This window comes from Entelurus aequoreus, linkage group LG06 (genome assembly GCF_033978785.1).
Source record: "Entelurus aequoreus isolate RoL-2023_Sb linkage group LG06, RoL_Eaeq_v1.1, whole genome shotgun sequence".
Classification (NCBI taxonomy): domain Eukaryota; kingdom Metazoa; phylum Chordata; class Actinopteri; order Syngnathiformes; family Syngnathidae; genus Entelurus; species Entelurus aequoreus.
Genome location: NC_084736.1, coordinates 38,527,710 through 38,554,044, shown reverse-complemented (window position 1 = coordinate 38,554,044; position 26,335 = coordinate 38,527,710). Strand labels below are relative to the sequence as shown.

Below are 26,335 nucleotides of genomic sequence, written 5' to 3'. Positions count from 1 at the left end.
CCAAAGGTAGTATCAGCATACAGTCCATACTAATGGTAGTATCAGCATTCAGTCCATACCAAGGGTAGTATCAGCATACAGTCCATACCAAAGGTAGTATCAGCATACAATCCATACCAAGCGTAGTATCAGCATACAGTCCATACCAAGCGTAGTATCAGCATACAGTCCATACCAAGCGTAGTATCAGCATACAGTCCATACCAAGGGTAGTATCAGCATACAGTCCATACCAAGCGTAGTATCATCATACAGTCCATACCAGGGGTAGTATCAGCATACAGTCCATACCAAGCGTAGTATCAGCATACAGTCCATACCAAGGGTAGTATCAGCATACAGTCCATACCAAGGGTAGTATCAGCATACAGTCCATACCAAGCGTAGTATCAGCATACAGTCCATACCAAGGGTAGTATCAGCATACAGTCCATACCAAGCGTAGTATCAGCATACAGTCCATACCAAGGGTAGTATCAGCATACAGTCCATACCAAGGGTAGTATCAGCATACAGTCCGAAGCCGGAGGGAACCCACGCAGTCACGGTGAGAACATGCAAACTCCACACAGAAAGATCCCGAGCTCGGGGAATGTAATTAAGTAAAATTAGGAGAAATATTGTGTTGATGTTGTCAAATATGTCTCGTAAATACAAAAATATAAAGTTAATACATCGTTATCGATCCCACTTGGAACATCTCTAGTACAAACCCCAAAAGCAGTGAAGTTGTCACGTTGTGTAAATGGTAAATAAAAACAGAATACAAGGATTTGCAAATCCTTTTCAACTTATATTCAATTGAATAGACTGCAAAGACAAGATATTTAATGTTCACACTGAGAAACTTTGTTATTTTTTGCAAATAATCATGAACTTAGAATGTAATGGCAGCAACACATTGGAAAAAAAGTAGTCAGAGGGGCATTTTTACCACTGTGTTACATGGCCTTTCCTTTTAACAAGACTCAGTAAAGATTTGGGAACTGTGGAGACACATTTTTGAAGTGGAATTATTTCCCATTCTTGCTTGATGTACAGCTTAAGTTGTTTCAACAGTCTCCCTTCTGCTATTTTAGTCTTCATATTGCACCACACATTTTCAATGGGAGACAGGTCTGGACTACAGGCAGGCCAGTCTAGTACCTGCACTCTTTTACTATGAAGCCACGCTGTTGTTACACGTGGCTTGGCATTGTCTTGCTGAAATAAGCATGAAAAAGACGTTGCTTGGATGGCAACATATAACCTGTATGTACCTTTCAGCATTAATGGTGCCTTCGCAGATGTGTAAGTTACCCATGCCTTGGGCACTAATACACCCCCATACCATCACAGATGCTGGCTTTTACGCTTTGCGCCTAGAACAATCCGGATGGTTCTTTTCCTCTTTGGTCCGGAGGACACGACGTCCACAGTTTCCAAAAACTATTTGAAATGTGGACTCGTCAGACCACAGAACACTTTTCCACTTTGCATCAGTCCATCTTAGATGTGCTCGGGCCCAGCGAAGCGTTTCTGGGTGTTGTTGATAAATGGCTTTGGCTTTGCATAGTAGAGTTTTAACTTGCACTTACAGATGTAGTGACCAACTGTAGTTACTGACAGTGGCTTTCTGAAGTGTTCCTGAGCCCATGTGGTGATATCCTTTACACACTGATGTCGCTTTTTGATGCAGTACCGCCTGAGGGATCCAAAGTCACTGGCATTCAATGTTACGTGCAGTGATTTCTCCAGATTCTCTGAACCTTTTGATGATATTACGGAGTGTAAATGGTGAAATCCCTAAATTCCTTGCAATAGCTGGTTGAGAAATGTTGTTCTTAAACAATTTGTTCTGGCATTTGTTGACAAAGTGTTGACCCTCGCCCCATCCTTGTTTGTGAATGACTGAGCATTTCATGGAAGCTGCTTTTATACCTAATCATGGCACCCAACTGTTCCCAATTAGCCTGTTCACCTGTGGGATGTTCCAAATAAGTCTTTGATGAGCATTCCTCAACTTTCTCCGTCTTTTTTGCCACTTGTGCCAGCTTTTTTGACACATGTTGCAGGCATCAAATTCCAAATGAGCTAATATTTGCAAAAAATAACAAAGTTTCTCAGTGTGAACATTAAATATCTTGTCTTTGCAGTCTATTCAATTGAATATAAGTTGAAAAGGATTTGCAAATCATTGTATTCTCTTTTTATGTACCATTTACACAACGAGGCAACTTCACTAGTTTGGGGTTTGCACAAAAATATACAGTTACTACATGTGATCGATCCCACTTGGAACATCTCTAGTAAATACAGCTTGTGCTTTTTTTTAAATATCATTTATTTTTTGTATGCACCCATCTTTTCTTTTGTTTGGATGTGCGTTCGTCCCTCTCTTGTTTCAGAACAAGGACCGTTCCATGCAGGTAAGAGTCAGACCCCCCAACGTGAAACCATGGTCACGAGGGTGAAAGAGAAACCAAACAAGTGTCAGATAGGAAAAAGTGAGGTGATAACAGCTTCTGACCCTACACAGTCTGAGGTGTCCATCAACGTGGATCAGGGGGAGGAGCAGCGCCACCGCAAGGAGTCCTGGAAGGAGAAGACGGCGAACAGGAGTTCCAGTGGCAGCGAGCAGTCGGAGCACCCCCTGCTGAGGAAGAAGAGCATGCAGTGGGCGCGGCGTCTGAGCAGGAAGAGCACCAAGCCCTCCAGCCGGGCCGAGCGCATCTCGCAGCAGCGCCTCAACCTCTACCGCCGCTCCGAGCGCCAGGAGCTGTCCGAGCTGGTCAAGAACCGCATGAAGCACCTGGGCCTGCCCACCGTGGGATACGGTCAGTCCACTTTCACTTGGAACATATATCAGTGGTTCTCAAACACCAATAAAACATATCATGATATATAATGGCATATAATGACATATATTGACATATAATGACATATTATGACATATAATGATATATGATGACATATGACAATGATATATAATGATATATATAATAACATATAATGACATATATAATGACATATGCAAGCGGTAGAAAATGGATGAATGGATGGATAATGATATATGATGACATATGACATATAATGATATATAATGACATATTATGACATATGACATATAATGACATACAAGAACATATTATGACATATAATGAATGACATATTATGACATATAATAATATATAATGACATATAATGATATAAAATGACATAATGAATGACATATTATGACATAATGATATATAATGACATATGACATATAATGACATATAATGACATATAACATATTATGACATATAAGTCATACCAAAGACTATAAAAATGGGACCCATTACCTCTGCTTGGCACTCAGCATCAACGGTTGGAATTGGGGGTTAAATCACCAAAAATGATTCGGCAAAAAATGGGCGCGGTACTGCTGCTGCCCACTGCTCCCCTCACCTCCCAGGGGGTGAACAAGGGGATGGGTCAAATGCAGAGGACACATTTCACCACACCTAGTGTGTGTGTGTGACAATCATTGGTACTTTAACTTAATAATGAATGACATATTATGACATATAATGATACATAATGAAATATAATGACATATAATGATATAAAATGACATATAATGAATGAAATATTATGACATATAATGACATATGACATATTATGACATATAATGATATATAATGAAATATAATGACATATAATGATATATAATGACATATAATGAATGACATATTATGACATATAATAATATATAATGACATATAATGATATAAAATTACATATAAGGAATGACATATCATGAATGACATATCATGACATATAATGATATAAAATGACATAATGAATGACATATTATGACATATTATGACATATGATGATATATAATGGCATATAATGATATATAATGACATAATGATATATAATGACATATAATGACATATGACATATTATGACATATAATGATATATAATGACATATGGCATATTATTACATATTACATATAATGACATATTATGACATATAATGAATTACATATTATAACATAATGATATATAATGAAATATAATGACATATAATGATATAAAATTATATATAATGAATGACATATCATGACATATAATGATATATAATGACATATTATGACATATAATGACATATTATGACATATGACATATTATGACTTATAATGAATGACATATAATGACATATAATGATATATAATGACATGTTATGACATATTATGACATATAATGACATATTATGACATATGACATATAATGACATATGACTTATAATGAATGACATATTATGACATATAATGATATATAATGACATAATGATATATAATTAAATATAATGACATACTGATATAAAATGACATATAATGAATGACATATTATGACATAATGACATATAATGAATCATAATGACATATAATGATATATAATGACATATAATGAATGACACATTATGACATATAATGATATATAATGACATGTAATGATATATAATGATATATAATGACATGTAATGACATATAATGATATATAATGACATATAATGGTATATAATGACATATAATGACATATAATAACATATAATGACATATAATGAATTACATATTATAACATAATGATATATAATGAAATATAATGACATATAATGATATAAAATGACATATAATGAATGACATATCATGACATATAATGACATATAATGATATATAATGACATACTATGACATATAATGACATATTATGACATATGACATATTATGACTTATAATGAATGACATATAATGATATATAATGACATATTATGACATATAATGACATATTATGACATATGACATATAATGACATATAATGACTCATAATGAATGACATATTATGACATAATGATATATAATGAAATATAATGACATAATGATATAAAATGACATATAATGAATGACATATTATGACATAATGACATATAATGAATCATAATGACATATAATGATATATAATGACATATAATGAATGACACATTATGACATATAATGATATATAATGATATATAATGACATGTAGTGATATATAATGATATATAATGACATGTAATGACATATAATGATATATAATGACATATAATGGTATATAATGACATATAATGACATATAATAACATATAATGACATATTATGACATATCATGAATTAAATATTATAACATAATGATATATAATGAAATATAATGACATATAATGATATAAAATGACATATAATGACAGACATATCATGACATATAATGACATATAATGATATATAATGACATATTATGACATATGACATATTATGTCTTATAATGAATCACATATAATGACATATAATGATATATAATGACATATTATGACATATTATGACACATAATGACATATTATGACATATGACATATAATGACATATTATGACTTATAATGAATGACATATTATGACATATAATGATATATAATGAAATATAATGACATACTGATATAAAATGACATATAATGAATGACATATTATGACATAATGACATATAATAATAATAATAATAATACCTGGGATTTATATAGCGCTTTTAAGTACCCAAAGTCGCTTTACATGTTAAAAACCCATCATTCATTCACACCTGGTGGTGGTAAGCTACTTTCGTAGCCACAGCTGCCCTGGGGTAGACTGACATATAATGAATCATAATGCCATATAATGATATATAATGACGTATAATGAATGACACATTATGACATATAATGATATATAATGATATATAATGACATGTAATGATATATAATGTTATGTAATGACCTATAATGATATATAATGACATATAATGGTATATAATGACATATAATAACATATAATGACATATAATGACATATAATGATATATAATGACATATAATGGCATATAATTATATATAATGACATATAATGACATATAGTGATATATAATGACATATCATGAATGACATATTATGACATATAATGAATGACATATAATGACCGACGTTGTGTAGTAGGCTTAAGTATTCATTAAAAACAAGGCAAAGTATATTTAATATTTTGGACATTGCACCCTTTGAACGGTAACACTGAATGTAGGAAAACAAAACACTGTACTTAAATAATGAATCAAACCACAGTTTGAGAATCACTGATATTTATGGTATGATCTCATATTGTTTATATATTCTACTAATACATGCATGGTGTTGATTTTATTTTTACATCATCATTCATAATTTTCATTGGGAAAAATATAGTTTTTGGTTTTTTTGCAGATTGGAGTTTCAATCATATAAATGTTCAAATGTATTATCGTTAAATATGTTATTCTTTCTTGAACTAGAATGAACACTAACTACAAAATAAGTTAAAGCGGTATCTTTTTTATTGTTTTCAGTGACATAAACAGGTAGGGATGGGTACCGTTTACTTTTGTACCAATTCCCGGTGCCTGAGAATCGATATCGGTACTTTCTGGACTTTTGTGTGTGTTGATAAAATGCAGCTTGTTAGATAATAACATTTTAATGTAACATTGAAAAGTCAGATCATTATGAAAACTGAGCTGTCCAGCTGTCTAAGTTGCACTTCCGAGACTGTAGATGGCAGCACTGTATTTCTGGTATGTTGTCCAACTGGGAAGTAGCGTTTTCCAATAGGATGAATGTGTTGTGTTGCGCCCTACAAAGTGTTTGTACTCTAAATATTATATTCCCACCAGCTAACGTTCCTCTTAGTGGTAGTTTTGATTACCAAATTTGGAGGTTTTGAAATTGCCATGTAAAATTGCTAATGCTAATAGTAGCAAATTAGCATCAAGTTAGCGCATTTTGGAAGACTGGAGCCTGACTTTACGTTTGAGCGTTTTCTAGCGTTTTGTTGCAAATTGACTTCGAGTCTTAGAGTCCCCTCTGGATGCTGATGGAGTGATTGTTTCCTCACCAAGTGTTTTAGTCTGCAACCTCACACTAACAAAGGTATGGAAATATGGCACCATGTGATGATACGTGAATGGATACCCGGTAGTACTGACGGCAATTGGTTGCCGCTTATAAAAGCACAGAATTCAGTACCCATCCCTATAAACAAGTGTTCGGAATGTTGTTTTCATTATTTTTCAAATGTATTTTATATTTTTATACATGTCTTATATATTGTTACATATTTATTACTTAATTGTAATTATTATTAATATTTTTAATATTTCATTATTTTCCTACAGCCAAAAAAAAAAAGTCGTCATGGCAAACTCTGTGGGTCAAAATTTACGCCGGGTGGGCGTGTCCACAGTCTGGATAGGTGATGCTTTGGCTCCGCCCACAGAGCTGTAGTCTTATTGTTGTGCACTATAGAGGAACTCCAATCTGTTTGTATGGTTTGTCATGGGTCTTATGGCACATTCCGCCGTGTAGCATGAACATAAACATGCTGGTCATACGTGAGCATCAACATCATCATCCATCCATTTTCTACCGCTTGTCCCTTTAATGTCTCCATAATCTCTGCCCTCATTCAGCATTGATCACTCAGGGTTCCAGGGTCTATATTCATATCCAGTATGACTAGGACTGCAACTAACGGCTATCTTGATAGTCGATTAGTCAACGATTATCCTAACGATTCGTCGACTAATCTGGTACTAAAGCGTACACGTATTTAATGGCTCTAATTTTTAAATGCAGCTTAAGTTATTTTAGCCATGTGCTGATGTCTAAAATAACAACAAAGATGACTAATTAATTCATAAATGTTTATTTATTCTGTGCTGCTCATTCAGCTGCTACAAACATTAAAATGACTAATAAAATGTTGTCCATTTAAAAGAAAGGAAAGGCAGAGTGCTAACAAAAAAAAACATTTAGCCTTGTTTATGTATTTAAAAACAGTTAAAATAGCAGCGAAGAAAACAAACAATAAAGCACCAAATCTAACTTCCTCTGAAAGAAAAGGATTTTGTGATGTTTAAAAATCTGCACACTGATATATTGATTATTGAGAACAGTTTTAGCACTCTAATAGACTCAATGTGTAGAATTATATCTTTTGATACATTTTTTAAATGTTGGTAATCTAATAGATTGTATGTTTAATCGTATGATACCTCTACACGCACGTTTATTAAAGTGTCTTTTTTTACCACATTGCAAATTAACGTTGCTTTAAAAAGTACTTGAATTGATATCAACAAAGTTTAACTGGCTGACTTTAACTAAAATGATAGTTAAAGTTTATTTTTCACACAACTTGGTCTCACTCTTGTTAGCTAGCTAGTAGGGTTGTACAGTATACCAGTAGTACTAGTATAGTATCGTAATAATTAATCAAAAACGGTACTATACTCTGTTTGAAAAGTACATTGCTGGTTTTTACGAGCAGAGGAACATGTTCGGCAGCGCGCGCACACAGAGTACTTACAAGCAGACACAGTGTGTAGACATAAAAGTGAGAACGGACGCATTTTGATGTAAAAAGTAAAGATAAAGGTGAAGTTATAACACTGAAACACCCTCAGGAAGAGGTGCTTTAAGACATGGCTAGCTAGCTAGCAGCTAACATCCATCCGCAGTGTTTTTTCTACTTCCAAATCACTAATCTTGGCCTCCATGGCGACAAATAAAGTACGTTTCTTATACGTACCATTATCACTGGAGGACGAGGAATAGCTAAACATGCTTCACTACACACCCTAGGAAGATACAATAGCTCACAATGTAAACAAACGGCAGACTGAATAAGACATTGCACCTTATAAGTAAACATGATGGTGTGACAGCTGCAATGAGGTGGGCTCAGAGGAACTTTGTGGGAAACACAGTGGAGAAAGAGAGGACGTTAGAAGACATGGACAGAAGGAGGTTACCCTATAAGGGGCGCGAAGCAGCAACCAGAACTCTTTAGTGAAGTTTCTAGAAGAGATGGGTTTATGGAATAGAATTAAGTATAGGCTCGGCTTTGCAAAATGAGCAATTATTCATGTTTTTAACAAGAATAAGAGGACATATCCTCAAACTTTACTTTACATCACCGGCGTTGCTTTTGCCAGGGACCCACGTCCGCCCGGAAAAACCCGAGTGACGACGCCATGAATATTGTCGACAAATATAATCGTCGGCGACAACTTTTATTGTGTACTAATGGTTGCAGCCCTACAATGCGGTGAATAAGCTTTATTTCAAAATGTCAAAGTGGTAACATGGTGGCGATGGCTGCCCTCAGAGAGTACCTACACATTTGATGATTGCTTTTTTTTTTGCTAACAAACAGATCAATAACTCGCAGATATATATTGTTGGTATTAAAAAGTGCTGGGAATATCATGTCACATGATCACATACTATTGAAGAGCATGCAGCACATTTTTCTTCTAAAAGCTCGTAAACAGAAAAGTTAGCAAACAGAGGCTTTGGTAAATGATGGAACAAAGATGTAAGAGTGTACATTGTATGTTAAAAACCACACCAGAGGAACCCTGCTACATGTGAATGTGTCACGTCACCATTTGCTTGCGCTCACCTTTTAAGTTGGCGTCACGTCATGCTCCCCACAACACCCGCCTGGCTGAATCATGGCTGAACATTGTCTTATGTCAACAATCATGCGGCCAAACGCTCCAGATCTCCTGAGTGAGCGTCGACGTAATATGAATCCTTTGGAAGTTTAGTTGAGTCTTTATTTGAAGGGACAACGCACAGAGACATGACGCTCAAAGACAGATACTCTATGTTCTGCACCAGATTATAGCTAAATAGCTTATTTCCATCTGCAGTCCCTGGTTACCTAAATTTAAGATATGCAAAATTTAAACAATAAAATGATACTATTGCATGTAATCAAATTAAGAAAAGTAAAAAAAAAAAAAAGCCCTTTAATTGACACCTCCCCTTTACATCAAAACACATGGCCACACTTTTTCTGCAGGCGAGCTACTTTTCAATGTACCAAGCGGAGGGGATCATTCATATATATATCATTTATATTGATTTATTTGTGAAAGAAATGTTAAGAAGTTAAAGGTGTTTAATGATAATACAAGCATGTTTCTTTCATGAAGACAAGAATATAAGTTGGTATGATTGTGATGACATGCATTGGTTGGAATCAGACAGTAGTGATGATAACCTCCACATTGTCAAATGGAGGAGAAGACAAGTCCTCTTTTCTGTCCAATACCACATGAAAGTGTCCAGCTTCCATACTCCTTTTTATACACTTTACAAGAAATACATTGGCGACAAACTCCGTAGCTTGCTTTTTTTCTGAGACTCTTATTTTGTTAGCTCAGGCAGGATGAAGCAGGGCTTTTATTGTGAAGACAGGAACTATGCGGTCAGTCTTTAGAGTTTTGACATATAAAAGTTGAAATGAAAAGTGTTTCTCGCCTTCCTGTCGGTCGTTTTTTAATAAATAATGATCTGGCAGTACAAGACCCTTTTGTCACGAATGTGACAAAAATAACGTCATAATGAAGATTGATGATTGCTAATTTTTAGATATATTTTTTTAATGGCTGCCGCGATCGACCGGTAGCTCGCGATCGAGGTAACGGGCACACCTGCTATAGAAAGAAACGTCATAAAATGTCCTCTCATCGACACCTCTCCTTTACATCATAACGAGACAATACATGCTCTTGTTCACGTCTGTCTCACCTCACAAGTCATTCTGTGCACACTCAAATAACGCATGGCTTGTTTTTTGTCTTTGACTTTTTGCATCTTCTCACTTTTTGGAGGCTTCACCTTCTCCGACAGCAAATGCATTCTCTGCTTGCCTGATTTGTTTCCTTTCTCTCCTCTCTCTTTCTCTCTCTCTCTCTCTGTGTGACTCTTCTTTGGGCTTTGTAGAGGATGTTTCTAATCTCACTGCGAGCGATGTGATGAACCGAGTAAATCTCGGATATTTGCAAGGTAAAGTGTGTGCACTCTTGACACTGGTTGTGCAGCGTGTGAATGGTGACGGCGTGTGGTGGGAAGGATCTCGTCCTTTCACCAGCATCCTCCTGCTCTAGCTGTGTGTGCTGCACTTTCACAACGTGTGCTGACCTTAACCGTATCAATACCGTTGCTCAGAGTTGCAGGACATATCAGAGCAGCCGTATAGAGACGCGACCCGGCCGCCAGGTTAGACTCTATTTAACTGCATGTGTGCGTGTGTGTGTGTGTGTGTGTGTGTGTGTGTACGCGCGCGTGTGTGTGTGTGTGTGTGTGTGTGTGTGTGTGTGTGTGTGTGTGTGTGTGTGTGTGTGTGTGTGTGTGTGTGTGTGTGTGTGTGTGTGTGTGTGTGTGTGTGTGTGTGTGTGTATTTCTACCCTTCTTGAGACATCAACAAAGAAAAGTACCTTCCATGTGAGGTGTGAACAAGTGATGACATAAATCATGGTCCCAATAACATTGCATCTAATAGAGAGCCAAATACTAGAGTCCGTGAACATTGCTCCAAAGTCAGGATTTTTTAATTTTATTTAATGTGCATACATAAGTAAACATCGACAGGTGCAAAGGCAGCAATATATGATAAAACAAGATGGCAGCTAAAGAAGGACTTACCTATTCATCCCCGAAAAAACCCGCCAGGTGAACAGCTGATTTTACCACTATAGTGGCCATTAAAATTTCGCTACAGCTGGGTTGCCCAAAGTGCGGCACAGGGGCCATCTGTGGTCCGTGACTCCTTTGTCATTGTACTTAAGCACATTACAAAAAAACGAAAAATAGAGATCTCATTTGCACCCCTGGTGGTGAAATCTATCAAAATGAGGGTGGTTCCAAAAAGGAAAGATTTTTCAAATTGACTTTGTGTCGCTTTTAAAAGTGCTCCCCCTCTGGCCAACATATGAAATAACAAGTGTGTGTAAGAAATTGAAATGCGCCCCCTCTGGTCAAAATTAATTTAAAAAAATAAAATAAATATGTATATAGAGACATACTCTAATACCTTGAAGTAAATAATGAAGATTAAAAACCAATTACAAACAAAAAATTCCCCAAAAAATGAATGAACTAAAATCAGTCTTTTTCTCACAATGTGTCAACTTTTTTCTTATAAAACTGGGAACAATTTCTCATATTCTTTCTGTTTCTGTAACATTGCAATGTTTTCTCGTAAAATTATTACTTTTTAATGCAGAATGGTGACATTTGTCACATAGAATGCTGAATTTTGTCACAATATTGCACTTTTTTTTTGTTGTTCTTGTAAAATAGTGACATTTTTTGAGTAGAATTATGACTTTTGTCATCATTTTGCCAAGTAAAACTCAGATTATCGTTATAATATTGCCAAAATGTTAAAGTTTTCTGATAAAATTGTGACTTTTGTCAAGTACAATTACAACTATTTTCATACAATTGCCAAACTGTTTAGCTTTCCTTGTAAAATTGCAACTGTTATTAAGTTTAAATTCCAACTTTTACCATAATATTGCACAAATCTTTCTTTTTTCTTGTAAAATTTTAACTTGCGTTGAGTAAAATTACGACTTTTATTATAAGAATGTGTGCGTGGGTGCGTGCGTGCATGCGTGCGCGTGTGTGTGTGTGTGTGTTGGAGTGAAGCGTGTCCAGAAGATCAGCAGCCAGTCTCTCGCCCTCCTGTCACTCTCTCTCTATGCATCGTGCACATGTGAGGTCGGCGTCCCAAAAAAAGCTGGAGTCCCGCAGGGCGTCGGTTTGGCTTCTCGACCGGAGCAGGATGTGTCATGTCTGCAGAGTGAGGCGTGCATCTTGGATCTCACATGTATTGTACTGTAATCGACCAATCAAAACGTGTTTACATAGCTCTTCATCACAAGTAAATAAATAAATAAAATATCATAGTGAACATACTAGACAACTTGTCTTTTAGTAGTAAGTAAACAAATAAAGACTCCTAATTAGTCTGCTGTAGTATGCAGTAACATATTGTATCATTTATCTACCTATTATTTTGTCTACATTATGAGGGACAAATTGTAAAAAATTATTATTAATCAACTTCTTCATTTACTGTTAATATCTGCTTATTTTCTGTTTTAACATGTTCTATCCACACTTTTGTTCAAATGTAATAATCACTTATTCTTCTCTTCTTTGATACTTTACATTAGTTTTGGATGATACCACACATTTAGGTATCGATTCGATACCAAGTAGTTACAGGATCATACATTAGTCATATTCAAAGTCCTCATGTGTCCAGGGACATATTTACTGACTTTATAAACATAATATGATTTTTTTTAAAAGGAAAAAAGATTTTGTGACGATAAAAAATATCGATGTAATCATAGTAGTATCGACTAAATACGCTCTTGTACTTGGTATCATTACAGTGGATGTCAGGTGTAGATCCACCCATGGCATTTGTTTACATTCAGGAACGGCGTCATTAGCGGTGATGCCGGTTAGCTATTGTATCCTCCTAGGGTGTGTAGTGAAGCATATTTAGCTATTCCTCGTCCTCCAGTGATAATGTTACATGTAGAATAGAATAGAGTAGAATAGAAAGTACAAATAAAGTAAGAAACTCACTTTATTTGTCGCCATGGAAATGAAGATTAGTGATTTAGATGTAGCTAAAAAACTGCCGGCTGCGGATGGATGTTAGCTGCTAGCTAGTTAGCTAGCCATGTCTTAAAGCACCTCTTCCTGAGGGTGTTTCAGTGTTAAAACTTCACCTTTATCTTTACTTTTCACACCAAAATGTGTCCATTCTCCCTTTTCTGTCTACACACTGTGTCTGCTTGTAAGTACTCTGTGTGTGTGCGCTGCCGAACATGCTCCTCTGCTGGTAAAACCAGCAATGTCACCACGTGACGACGACGCGCCGTCATGCCCGTTAAAAAAAGGGGGTGGGTGGACCAGTACTTTTTAGAGGCGGTATAGTACCGCATATGATTCATTAGTATTACGGTACTATACGAGTACCGGTATACCGTACAACCCTACTCACAAGTGTCTCAAAGGGCTGTACAAACTCACAACGACATCCCCAAATCGAAACTAGAGATCGACTGATATGTTTTTTTTTCAGGGCTGATACCGCAGTCGATATTTGGAGCCAATATTAATTTGCAGTAAAAGTAGATCGGTAGGTTGTGAGTTCAAGCCCCGGCCGAGTCATACCAAAGACTATAAAAAGGGGACCCATTACCTCCCTGCTTGGCACTCAGCATCAAGGGTTGGAATTGGGGGTTAAATCACCAAAAAGGATTGCTGGGCGCGGCCACCGCTGCTGCTCACTGCTCCCCTCACCTCCCAGGGGGTGATCAAGGGTGATGGGTCAAATGCAGAGAATAATTTCGCCACACCTAATGTGTGTGTGACAATTATTGGTACTTTTTTAATTGATCATGAATAGTATTTGTCAGTAAACAGCTGGACTATGCTTTAACCCTTTGTGGGTCTTTTTTATTGCCTTCGAATATAACATCATGCAACAAAATGTTGATGAAAGAAGGAGAATCAATTAAATATGGCCAGCACAGAGAGTTAGCTCTCAGTAAGACGGAGGCAACATCATTCATTAAAGTGGCAACAACATTGGGACAGACAGTAAGTACAACAGGGAGACACATACAAAACACAGTAAAAGCGGGAAAAACTGTAAGGGGGAGCACAACAGGAAGGAATCATATCAGGACTTTGATCAGAACACAGCAGACTGAGAGGAAGTTAGAAGACACGGACAGAAGGAGGTTACTCTCAAAGGGCCACGAAGCAGCAACCAGAACATTATAGTGACGTTTCTGAAAGAGACGGGTTTATGGAATAGATTTGAGTATATACTGTATGTATATATATATATATATATATATATATATATATATATATATATATATATATATATATATATATATATATATATATATATATATGTATGTATAGTCCTCACCACTCTCTGCCTGACCAGGGCTCAGAAAATCTGCAGAGATTCCTCCCACCCCCACCAAGGATTGTTTTCACTGCTGGACTCTAGAAAGATGTCCGCAGCCTCCGTAGCAGAACCTCCAGGTTCTGTAGCAGCTTTTTCCCTCAGGCCGTAAGACGCTTGAACGCATCATAATAATCCCCTCAATTCCCCCCAAAAATGGATTAACTGGCTGGAATAAAAAGACAATATAACATACATCCATAAACGTGGATGCATATGCAAAAGTGCAATATATTTATCTGTACAGTAATCTATTTATTTATATCTGCACCATATTGCTCTTCTATCCTGCACTACCATGAGCTAATGCAACAAAATTTCGTTCTTATCTGTACTGTAAAGTTCAATTTGAATGACAATAAAAAGGAAGTCTATGTCTAAGTCTAAGGAAGATATGTATGTGAGGGAGGGAACTCTGGTTCACACTCCAACACAGTAGGTGCACCTTTAAAGTTGAGTGCCCCGCCATAAAACAGGAGTCGAAAAAGAATTATTCTCAAAATGTGTATTGGAAGTTATTTTAGTATTTGAGTGAACGTACATTGGAGTTCCCCGGGACCCTTTTGTCCCTCATTGACATTTTTGCCATATACTTTAAACCTGCTTTTTTTTATTGCTTCTTCCATGAAAACCTGATTAATCTCAGCATTTTCCTTTGAAATACACTAGATTGCCAAAAGGGACGGCGTGGCGAAGTTGGTAGAGTGGCCGTGCCAGCAATCGGACGGTTGCTGGTTACTGGGGTTCAATCCCCACCTTATACCATCCTAGTCACGTCCGTTGTGTCCTTGGGCAAGACACTTCACCCTTGCTCCTGATGGCTGCTGGTTAGCGCCTTGCATGGCAGCTCCCACCATCAGTGTGTGAATGGGTGAATGTGGAAATACTGTCAAAGCGCTTTGAGTACCTTGAAGGTAGAAAAGCACTATACAAGTATAACCCATTTATCATTTATAAAAGTATTTGGCCACCCATCCAAATGATGAGAATCAGGTGTCCTAATCACTTGGTGTATCAAATCAAGCACTTAGGCATGGAGACTGTTTCTACAAACATTTGTGAAAGAATGGGCCACGCTCAATGATTTCCAGCGTGGAACTATCATAGGATGCCACCTGTGCAACAAATCCAGTCCTGAAATTTCCTCGCTCCTAAATATTCCAAAATCAACTGTCAGCTTTATTATAAGAAAATGGTAGAGTTTGGGAACAACAGCAACTCAGCCACCAAGTGGTAGGCCACGTAAACTGACAGAGAGGTCAGCATAGTGCAAAGACTTTCTGCACAGTCAGTTGCTACAGAGCTCCAAACTTCATGTGACCTTCCAATTAGCCCACGTACAGTACGCAGAGAGCTTCATGGAATGGGTTTCCATGGCCGACCTGCTGCATCTAAGCCATACATCACCAAGTCCAATGCAAAGCGTGGGATGCAGTGGTGTAAAGCACGTCACCACTGGACTCTAGAGCAGTGGAGACGCCTTCTCTGGAGTGATGAATCACGCTTTTCCATCTGGCAATCTGATGGACCAGTCTGGGTTTGGAGGTTGCCAGGAGAACGCTACATTTCGGACTGCATTGTGCCGAGTGTGAAATTTGGTGGAAGAATTATGGTGTGAGGTTGTTTTTCAGGAGTTGGCCTTGGCCCCTTAGTTCCAGTGAAAGGAACTTTGAATGCTCCAAGATACCAAAATATTTTGGACAATTCCATGCTCCCAACCTTGTGGGAACAGTTTGTAGCGGGCCTCTTCCTCTTCCAATATGACTGTGGAGTGGGTTTATAGCAATTTTCCACCATTCTTCCAAAGGCGCATTGGTGAGGTCACACACTGATGTTGGTGGAGAAGGCCTGGCTCTCATTCTCCGTTCTAGTTCATCCCAAAGGTGTTCTATCGGGTTCAAGTCAGGACTCTGTGCAGTCCAGTCAAGTTCATCCACACCAGACTCTGTCATCCATGTATTTATGGACCATGATTTTACCTGTCCAGGTTGGGATAGAGTTTCCTCCATGCGGCCCCTGAGATAAAACGAGTTTGAAACTCCTGCTCTGGGGCCTGCAGACTTGTTTAGGGCTCCGAAGGTCACTAATAATCCGGCAGATTTTAGGACAGCACAATACAATCAGCAAGATAAGAAGGACCTTAATGGTTTTTTCATGTTTCGTAGGTATGAAGGTTCATTCGTGTCTTTTTTACAAAAGTTTTTCTTTTTTTACACTGAATCCATTTATTGTTTGGTTTCATAAAAAGACACATACCAATATTTTGGTACAGGTACCATAATCATATTTGGGTACCGGTACATAATATGAATTTTTGAAAAAGGACGATAAAACATATGGATGTAATCATAGTAGTATCGACTAGATACGCTCTTGTACTTGGTATCATTACAGTGGATGTCAGGTGTAGATCCACCCATGGCATTTGTTTACATTCAGGAGCGCTGGCTTTTGTTAGCCGGTGAGCTATTGTATCCTCCTAGGGCAGTGTTTTTCAACCACTGCCGCACCGTGAGATACAGTCTGGTGTGCCGTGGGAGATTATCTAATTTCACCTATTTGGGTTAAAAATATTTTTTGCAAACCAGTAATTATAGTCTGCAAATTACGTGTTGTTGTTGAGTGTCGGTGCTGTCTAGAGTTCGGCAGAGTAACCGTGTAATACTCTTCCATATCAGTAGGTGGCAGCCGGTAGCTAATTGCTTTGTAGATGTCGGAAACAGCGGGAGGCAGGGTGCAGGTAAAAAGGTGTCTAATGCTTAAACCAAAAATAAACAAAAGGTGAGTGCCCCTAAGAAAAGGCATTAAAGCTTAGAGAAGGCTATGCAGAATGAAACTAAAACTGAACTGGCTACAAAGTAAACAAAAACAGAATGCTGGACGACAGCAAAGACTTACTGTGGAGCAAAGACGGCGTCCACAATGTACATCCTAACATGACATGACAATCAACAATGTCCCCACAAAGAAGGATAAAAACAACTGAAATATTCTTGATTGGTAAAACAAAGTAGATGCGGGAAATATCGCTCAAAGGAAGACATGAAACTGCTACAGGAAAATACCAAAAAAACAGAAAAAGCCACCAAAATAGGAGCGCAAGACAAGAACTAAAACACTACACACAGGAAAACAACAAAAACTTCAAATAAGTCGGGGGTGATGTGACAGGTGGTGACAGTACACCTACTTTGAGACAAGAGCTATATTGATGCATGGTTGGTTATGCTTTAAAATCATATCCAACAATTGCGACAACAACTTTTTACTGTCAACTGAGTTTCGTTTTTTAATGATTTCTGCTGGTGGTGTGCCTCCGCATTTATTCAACGCAAAAAGTGTGCTTCGGTTCAAAATAGGTTGAAAAACACTGTCCTAGGGTGTGTAGTGAAGTGAATTGATTTACGTGGACCCCGACTTAAACAAGTTGAAAAACTTATTCGGGTGTTACCATTTAGTGGTCAATTGTACGGAATATGTACTGAACTGTGCAATCTACTAATAAAAGTTTCAATCAATCAATCAAAAAGCAGGTTTAGCTATTTCCTCGTCCTCCAGTGATAATGTTACTTGTAAGAAACGTACTTTATCTGTCGCCATGGAGGGCAGGATTAGTGACGCTGCTGCACCTCTTCATGGGGGTGTTTCAGTGTTATAACTTCACCTTTATCTTTACTTTTTTACACCTTTTCTGTCTACACGCTGTGTCTGCTTGTAAGTACTCTGTGTGTGTGCGCTGCCCAACATGCTCCTCTGCTCGTAAAACCAGCAATGTCACCAGATTAAAAAATTAATAAATGGGGAACCGGTACTTTTCAAACAGAATATAGTACCTAGTTTTGATTCATTAGTACCGCGATACAGTATAGTTAATTCAGTAATAATAACTCACTCCGTGTCAATGAAAAGTGATCATGATTAACTTTGTGAGTCATATTTGTAGTATGGAATCTTATCAGCCATGCGTTCACACTGCAGCAAAACTAAAGAATTGCGTTAACAACGTTCTGATCCAAGATGGCGTCCTCCCCTCTCGCACTGCTGCCGCGTCCTGCTCTCCTTTACCGCTGTGGTTCCGTCTGACGGATGCTGGAGCATGTCCTCTTTCTGTGTGTGTCCGCCACCATGGGGGCTGACTGTCGTCCGTCGGCATGGCAACCTCCCGCCTCACCAGCTAGTCAGTCCAGTGTCGGAATGAGGTGACGATGGCGACGTGTGCATGTTTGAAGCTGCGCATGTCCTCAACTGGCCCCGCCCCTTTGTCCGTCAGTAACGCTGAGCCCCTCTCTCTCTCTTCCGCCCCCTTGTGGCTTTGTAAAGCACCACAAGCAGGTGGGTTGTCATGGAGACACATAGTAACATCTCAGTTGAAACAATGAATACCTCCATATTATGTTTGACTATTGCGTCATGGTATCAAAATATTCAATAACCTGTATGCAAAAATATAATCCCACATTATGAGGTGCTAACAATTCAGTATTTTCTCAAATGCAGCCTGTCAATATTTATAAATACATGAGCTATTTTTGGAGAATGTATTTATAATATTTGAGGTATGTAGTTGTTTCAGTAATAATAATAATAGGTTGTGAGTCACATGTCTGCTTCTGTGCTTTGGGCAGTAAGGGGCGGGGCCAAGCGGGCGCTTGAAGAGAGGTCTGACTCCTGATTGTTTGTCCGCAGACGAGATGAACGACCACCAGAACACGCTGTCCTACGTCCTCATCAACCCGCCTCCGGACACCATGTTGGAACTCAACGACATCGTGTAAGAAGTGTCACTTATTATAACGGCCATGTTTTGTTTGCTGGAGAGGAGGGTTTGTTTACGTGGCGCCCAAGTCAAAAAATACACACTCCTCAAAAAGTGACACCTGGAAAGTCTGTTTTTCCCCTTTTTTGTGGTTAAAAAAAATAATGTTAACTAGAAGAGGCAATTCCTGGAAGAAATGAGTGTGAAGTTGAAGTGAAATGCTGACAGAATGTAGCATCAATGTAAGAATAGTTTCAATGTTGGAAGGGTTTGAATGTTGAAGAGTTTCAATTTCCAGGAAAACCGGAATTTGGTTTGGAACTTGGGAAAGTGTTAGTTTGAATGTCCAGGATGAGTGGAATGTGTTGAAGGTGGAATGGTTTGAATAGGTTGAAAAATGTGGGAATTGTGCAACTTGGAAAAATGTCCCATTCATTTCAATGGGAACTTCCTGGAAATTTGGGGATTTCAGGAAAAGTGGGATTTTTAAAAATATGATTAAGCGCATGAATGTCCTGAATGAGCTGAATTGGTTGGTGTTAGAATTGTTTAAATCGGTCAACAAATGTTGAAGTAGTAACAGCTTTTTAATTGAAAAATGGTATTACGGAATTTTGGAAAACCGGGAATTTTTCAAGTTCTTAAACCAACTTGTTTTTTTGTCCTGACAAAGAAAAATGTTTTAACAGTGAAACGGTTGAAATGGGTTTAAATATGTGAAAGGAGTCATCACACTAAAAATGTTTGGAAATAAGGATAGGAAGAAAAAAACTGGAATTCCTGGAAATTTGTTGAAGGTGGGAAAAAAAGTTAGTTTGAATTTCCAGGATGAGTTGAATGTGTTGAAGGTGGAATGGTTTGAATAGGTTGAACAATGTGGGGAATTGTGCAATTAGGAAAAATTTCCCATTCATTTCAATGGGAACTTCCTGGAAATGTGGGAATTTAGGGAAAAGTGTTGTTGTTGTTTTTTTAATGATTGGGACCATGAATGTCCTGAATGAGCTGAATTGGTTGTTGTTGGAATTGTTTAAATCCGTCAAGAAATTTTGAAGTAGTAACATTTTTAATAGAAAAATGGTATTACAGATTTCGGGAAAACCGGGAATTTTTCAAGTTCTTAAACTAACTTGTTTTTTGTCCTGATTCAGAGGAATTTTTTGACAGTGGAACGGTTTAAATAGGTTGAAAAATGTGGAAGGAGTCATCGCACTAAAAAAGGTTGCAAATAAGGTTAGAAAAAAATTTCCTGGAAATTTGTTGAACGTGGAAAAATGGTTGTTTGAATTTCCAGGATGAATTGAATGTGTTGAAGGTGGAATGGTTTGAATCGGTTAAAGAATGTGGGAATTTTGGAAGTTTGAAAAATGGCCAATTAATTTTGAATGGGAGAAATGTCCCTAAAACTGAGAATTCTAGGAAATCCGGGAATTTTATAAGAATTGTTTAAAAAAGGCAAACAATTCCTGAACAAGCTGAATATTTTGAAGTTGGAACGATTTGAATCGGATAAAAAATGTTGGAGTTGTGGAACTTTGAAATTTCAATGGGAATTTCATGGAAATGTAGTGAAAATGCTAAAAAAAAAAAGTACTGTTCTGAATGAGTTAGAATGGTTGGTGTTGAAATTTTTCAAATCGGTCGAGAAATGTTAACGTAGTAACATTTTTAATTGGAAAATGGTATCAAGGTATTCCAGGAAAAGCGGGGATTTTTCCAGTTCAAAAAACAACTTTGTTTTTATGTCCTAATTTGGAGGAATATTTTGACGGTGGAACGGTTGAAGTGGGTTGAAAAATGTGGGAAGAGTAGTCGCTACAAAAAAGGGTCGAAAAAGGGTTTGAAAGAACGGGAATTCCTGGATTAAACTATTTACATTTTGTGACCTAAATATTAACAAGTATTAGTGATATTGTTAGTACCGTAATTTCCGGACTATAAGCCGCACCTGACTATAAGCCGCACCAGCTAAATTCAGGGGAAAATACAGATTGCTCCATATATAAGCCGCACCCGACTATAAGCCGCAGGGTTTTGATGTGTAATTACCGTAGTATATAGGGGTTCCTGCTACCACGGAGGGGATTGTCGGGACAGAGATGACTGTTTGGGAACGCAAAGCGTCCCATTTATTAACAATAAATCTTTCAATCATTCAATCAAACTTTCACATCTTTGACATGGCGAACAGCATTCGTGCAGAGTACAAATAATACAACGGTGCAAAGTAATACAAAGTGCTCACCTGTACGTTATCAAAATAACCAGCCTACCGGTATATGAAAAGTCAGTCTTTAATCATTGTGTCATCGTCTTCCTCGTACTAAAACCACCGAAATCCTCTTCGTCGGAGAAGAACAGGCCATAAATAAGCTGCACCCTTGTATAAGCCGCAGGGACCAGAACGAGGGGAAAAAGTAGCGGCTTATAGTCCGGGAATTACGGTATAAGTGCTAACATCATACTTGCCAACCTTGAGACCTCCAATATCGGGAGGTGGGGGGTTGGGGGGGGGGGCGTGGTTGGGTGCGTGGTTATTTACCGCTAGAATTCACCAACTCGAGTATTTCATATATATTTCATATATATATATATATATATATATATATATATATATATATATATATATATATATATATATATATATATATATATATATATATATATATATATATGTATGTATATATATACATGTATGAAATACTTGACTTTCAGTGAATTCTAGCTATATATTTATTTTATTTACATAAAAGAAATACTTGAATTATCTATCCATTAGAGGGCAGTATTGTCCTGTTTAACTTCTCTGTTCATGACTGAGAAATCATTTCGGCCACCGTGTTCAATGGAGAAGTCTGTTCTACATATTTACAGGCAACATACACCTTCCCCTTCGAACTGTCCTGGATGAACTGAAATTCTTGTTTCCATTCGTTTTGGAACTTGCAAGCGTATTTATATTGTGGGAAAGCGGACGTGAGAATAGGCTGTCCCCACTCAGTCTCAGGTCCGCATTGAGCTGGAGGGGGCGTGGCCTCCAGCTCCGGCTGAATACCGGGAGTTTGTCGGGAGAAAATCTCTGCCGGGAGGTTGTCGGGAGAGGCGCTGAATAAAGGGATTCTCCCGCTAAAAACGGGAGGGTTGGCAAGTATGGCTAACATAGACAAACTATTTACATTTTGTGACTTGAATATTGACCAAGTATTAATGATATTGTTATTATAAGTGCTTACGCAGATTAACTATTTACATTTTGTGACTTGAATATTGACTAAGTATTAGTGATATTGTTATTATAAGTGCTAACAAAGACTAAGTATTTAAGTAAGTATCACCAATGTATGCTGCTATGTTTACATCATGGCGTGGTAAACTGCTTCCTCGATTCCTTTGCCCGTAAAAGTTTATAGTCGATCATAAATCATGCCTCTCACCTGGACAGTAGAAGGATGACGAGGTATTCCAACAAGTTGGTACACTTTGACAGCCAATTTAGACCCGGAAGTGCGGAGAACGTTCCTTCACAGGGATTATGAGTCATTCCTCATCTAAATGGGAATATATGAACATCCTAGCAGTCTGCATCCTAATGACAGCAGACTTTGTACACTAAGTGATGTTTTATTATGCGTGTTGGCTCTCATGAAGTCCGCAGTGAGTAAAAATCAGTGATGCGTTTTTAAAATTAATGCACCGCGTATGATTAAAATGAACAAAATACATCAATATCAAATGTTACTATAAATATATATATACTTACAGTGTGTATATAAAACCTCAATGGAGGATGTTTTTAGTGACTTTATAGGTAAAATAGAGCAGCTCTGATAGGCTCCATTGTAAGCGGACTTTTGATCACATTTATTTAATATTTAAAATGCATTAAAAAAAAGAAAAACGTGTTTGTCTCTTACATAAGGATTGATAGGCAAAATTCCACCCAAAAAGTGCATTTGCCCTTGAAGCTCAGAACACAGTAAGTTGAATGATGCGGACACGTTTGTTACTGGATACTTTCTAATACAGAGACCCTATATGTGTAAGTAATATGCAACTATGAGTATTCAATACTTGCCTGTAACAACACATTTTAGACTGCAATATTTTTAAATTGAGGCGGTCCTTCTGAAATAGTGGAGCCCCCATGGGGGGGGTGACCTGGTGAAACATAATTTATTTTTTCCCGTACTACAATGTGACGATGCGTATGACTTCCATGCGGCTACGGTGGGAGACGAGGAATGACCGTTGTTGTTTTCTTTGATGTTAATAAGGATACAATGTTATGCAGAGGTGTACTTATAACCACTTTATAGGCCAATTATACTATTTATATTTTCTTCTCCCTGTAAATAATTGAGAAGCCGTGAATCGAGGACACTTACTACGTTTGTCTAGCCTGTGCGCTATTGTGTGCTTAGCTGTGGTGTAGCTGCTAGATCCATGTAGAATAAAGCCTAGCATGTTTACCTTTGGTAAATGACTAAGATAGAAGAAATATTGGAGGACATTTAGATGTTAAAAGGCTGTACAGCTTTGCACAAGTAAACATGCTTGTATCGGACATTTTTAGATGCAAGCTGATATCATCCGATACTGACATGGGATAATAATATCAGATTGAGACACCGCTATTAACAAGTATATCACGCTACGCGGCAGCTACAGAACCAGTGTTGTGACTCATTGATCCAGTACTTTTTTTTGGCACCGACCGAACCCCGCCGGTCCTACCAGGCACCGATTCACGTATGATACAACAGTGCCTGGCGATCACTCCAGCAGCACTGAGAGCGGACACAGCCAAACTACCTCTTGGTAATGTTGACTTTTTCAATGCCAACAAAAAAATGAACTTAAAAAAAAGGCCCCAAGGTAAGAAAAGTCAGGCTCTACTTTTCCAAAAATGTGCTAGCTTGATGCTAATATACATTGGCTTTGCTGTTGACATGCTACTGATTAGCGTTGGCTATTTTAAAAAAAAATTAAAATTATTTCAATACCTCCAAATTTGTTAATAAAAACTACAACTACATGTTGCAATCAAACAGCCGGTTAGTAATACAGTAAGTGCAATGCTTACAGTATTAACACTTGTTAGAGCGCAACAAAAACCTAAAAAAGAACGTCTTGGATGAACGACTTGCAAATGAGACTGAGATATGTGATCATAAAACAAAATATAATAACTGGACAGCAGTTATCATAATCACATAATTTTTTAAGTAATAAAAATGATGTTTTACGATCAAAAACTAATAATTATTTCCACACAAAAGTACTGAAAATGTCTACCATTGAGTACGGGATCAAATGTGAAGGGTACTAGTCTCTAGCCATGATATTTTAATGTCGTCTTTTGGTGTTAATCTAACGCTCCATCGGGAGGTTGTCTACAGCCACAGGCGTCAATACCACATGTTGCAGGCTCCACGAGGCCGTTGTCATGGAAACAAACAGCATGTTCTGTGGGATGTGTGTGGTCTTCAGGTACATCATCCGCTCAGACCCCCTGGCCCACATGCCTGAGGAGTCCCAGGTGGGTCAGTGTCGAGGCACCAAGAACCCGGCGCGCTTCGGCTCGGAGACCAGAGACGAGACACACCTATGAGGGCCCCCCCCCCCCCCCCTTTACGCTGGCGAGACCTTTGACCTCGGAGCCAGCGCCGCACAGGACTGTTGCCGTCACTCTGCTGACGCGTGAAGAGTGCCTCATCATCCGCCATCTTGTCACAACTAACATGGAGGGCGTCGTCTAAGGCTAGTTTCTTTTTGCCACACGCACGCACACACACACACACACACACACACACACGCACGCAAGCACACACACACACACACACACACTCTGTGCCCTCGTGCCTTGTGTTTGTGGGCCAAGCATCAGGGCAGCAACATACAGCAACCTTTTTCTTTTGGGTCAGTGGTTTCACTTCCTGTAGGAGCACACACACTTCCTGTAGGAGCACACAGACTTCCTGTAGGAGCATACACACTTCCTGTAGGAGCATAGGTGTCAGTGTGGGGGCGGTGCCATTATTGTAGAAAATGTGGATATAGCCATCATCATCATCATCATCATCATCATGGCAGGTGTGTGGACTCCCACTTTAGGGCATTATTATGATGATGATGATAAATATTATGATTATTATTAAGATGATGATGATTATTATTATTATGATTGTTATTATTATTATTATTATTATTATTATTATTGTTATTAAGATAGTGATTGTTATTATTATGATTATTATTATTATTATTACTTTGATTATTATTATTATGATTATTACGATAATTGTTATTAATATTATTGTTATGGTTATTGTTACTATTAAGTATTAATAATAAATTATTATTAATTATTAATAATGATCATTATTTATAATAATCATTATAATTATATTCATCATCACCATAATCATAATATTATGATTATGGTGATGATGAATATTATTATTATTATGGTTATTATTATAGCTATAATTATTATAATTATTATGATTATTATTATTATGGTTATGATTATTATTATTACTATGATTATTATTATGATTTTTATTGGTATTTTTTTATTATTATGATTATTTTATTATTACCATTATTAATTAATAACGATAGTTATTATTAATGATTATTATTATTATTATGATGACTAAT

The 26,335-nt window shown here is 37.4% G+C and overlaps 1 protein-coding gene across 6 annotated transcripts in view; it reads left to right on the top strand.

Moving 5' to 3' along the window:
• kcnt1b (potassium sodium-activated channel subfamily T member 1b) overlaps nt 1–25,935 on the top strand; it is a 306,811-nt gene extending 280,876 nt beyond the window's left edge. For all 6 annotated transcript variants that reach the window (XM_062050715.1, XM_062050714.1, XM_062050713.1 and 3 more), the window contains 6 exons: nt 2,388–2,408; nt 2,519–2,816; nt 10,851–10,913; nt 11,076–11,126; nt 19,603–19,687; nt 25,163–25,935. In XM_062050715.1, the coding sequence (XP_061906699.1) occupies nt 2,388–2,408; nt 2,519–2,816; nt 10,851–10,913; nt 11,076–11,126; nt 19,603–19,687; nt 25,163–25,283 (639 nt within the window). In that variant the 3' untranslated portion in view covers nt 25,284–25,935. The remainder of the gene's footprint in view (nt 1–2,387; nt 2,409–2,518; nt 2,817–10,850; nt 10,914–11,075; nt 11,127–19,602; nt 19,688–25,162) is intronic.
• Nucleotides 25,936–26,335: the final 400 nt, after the last annotated feature.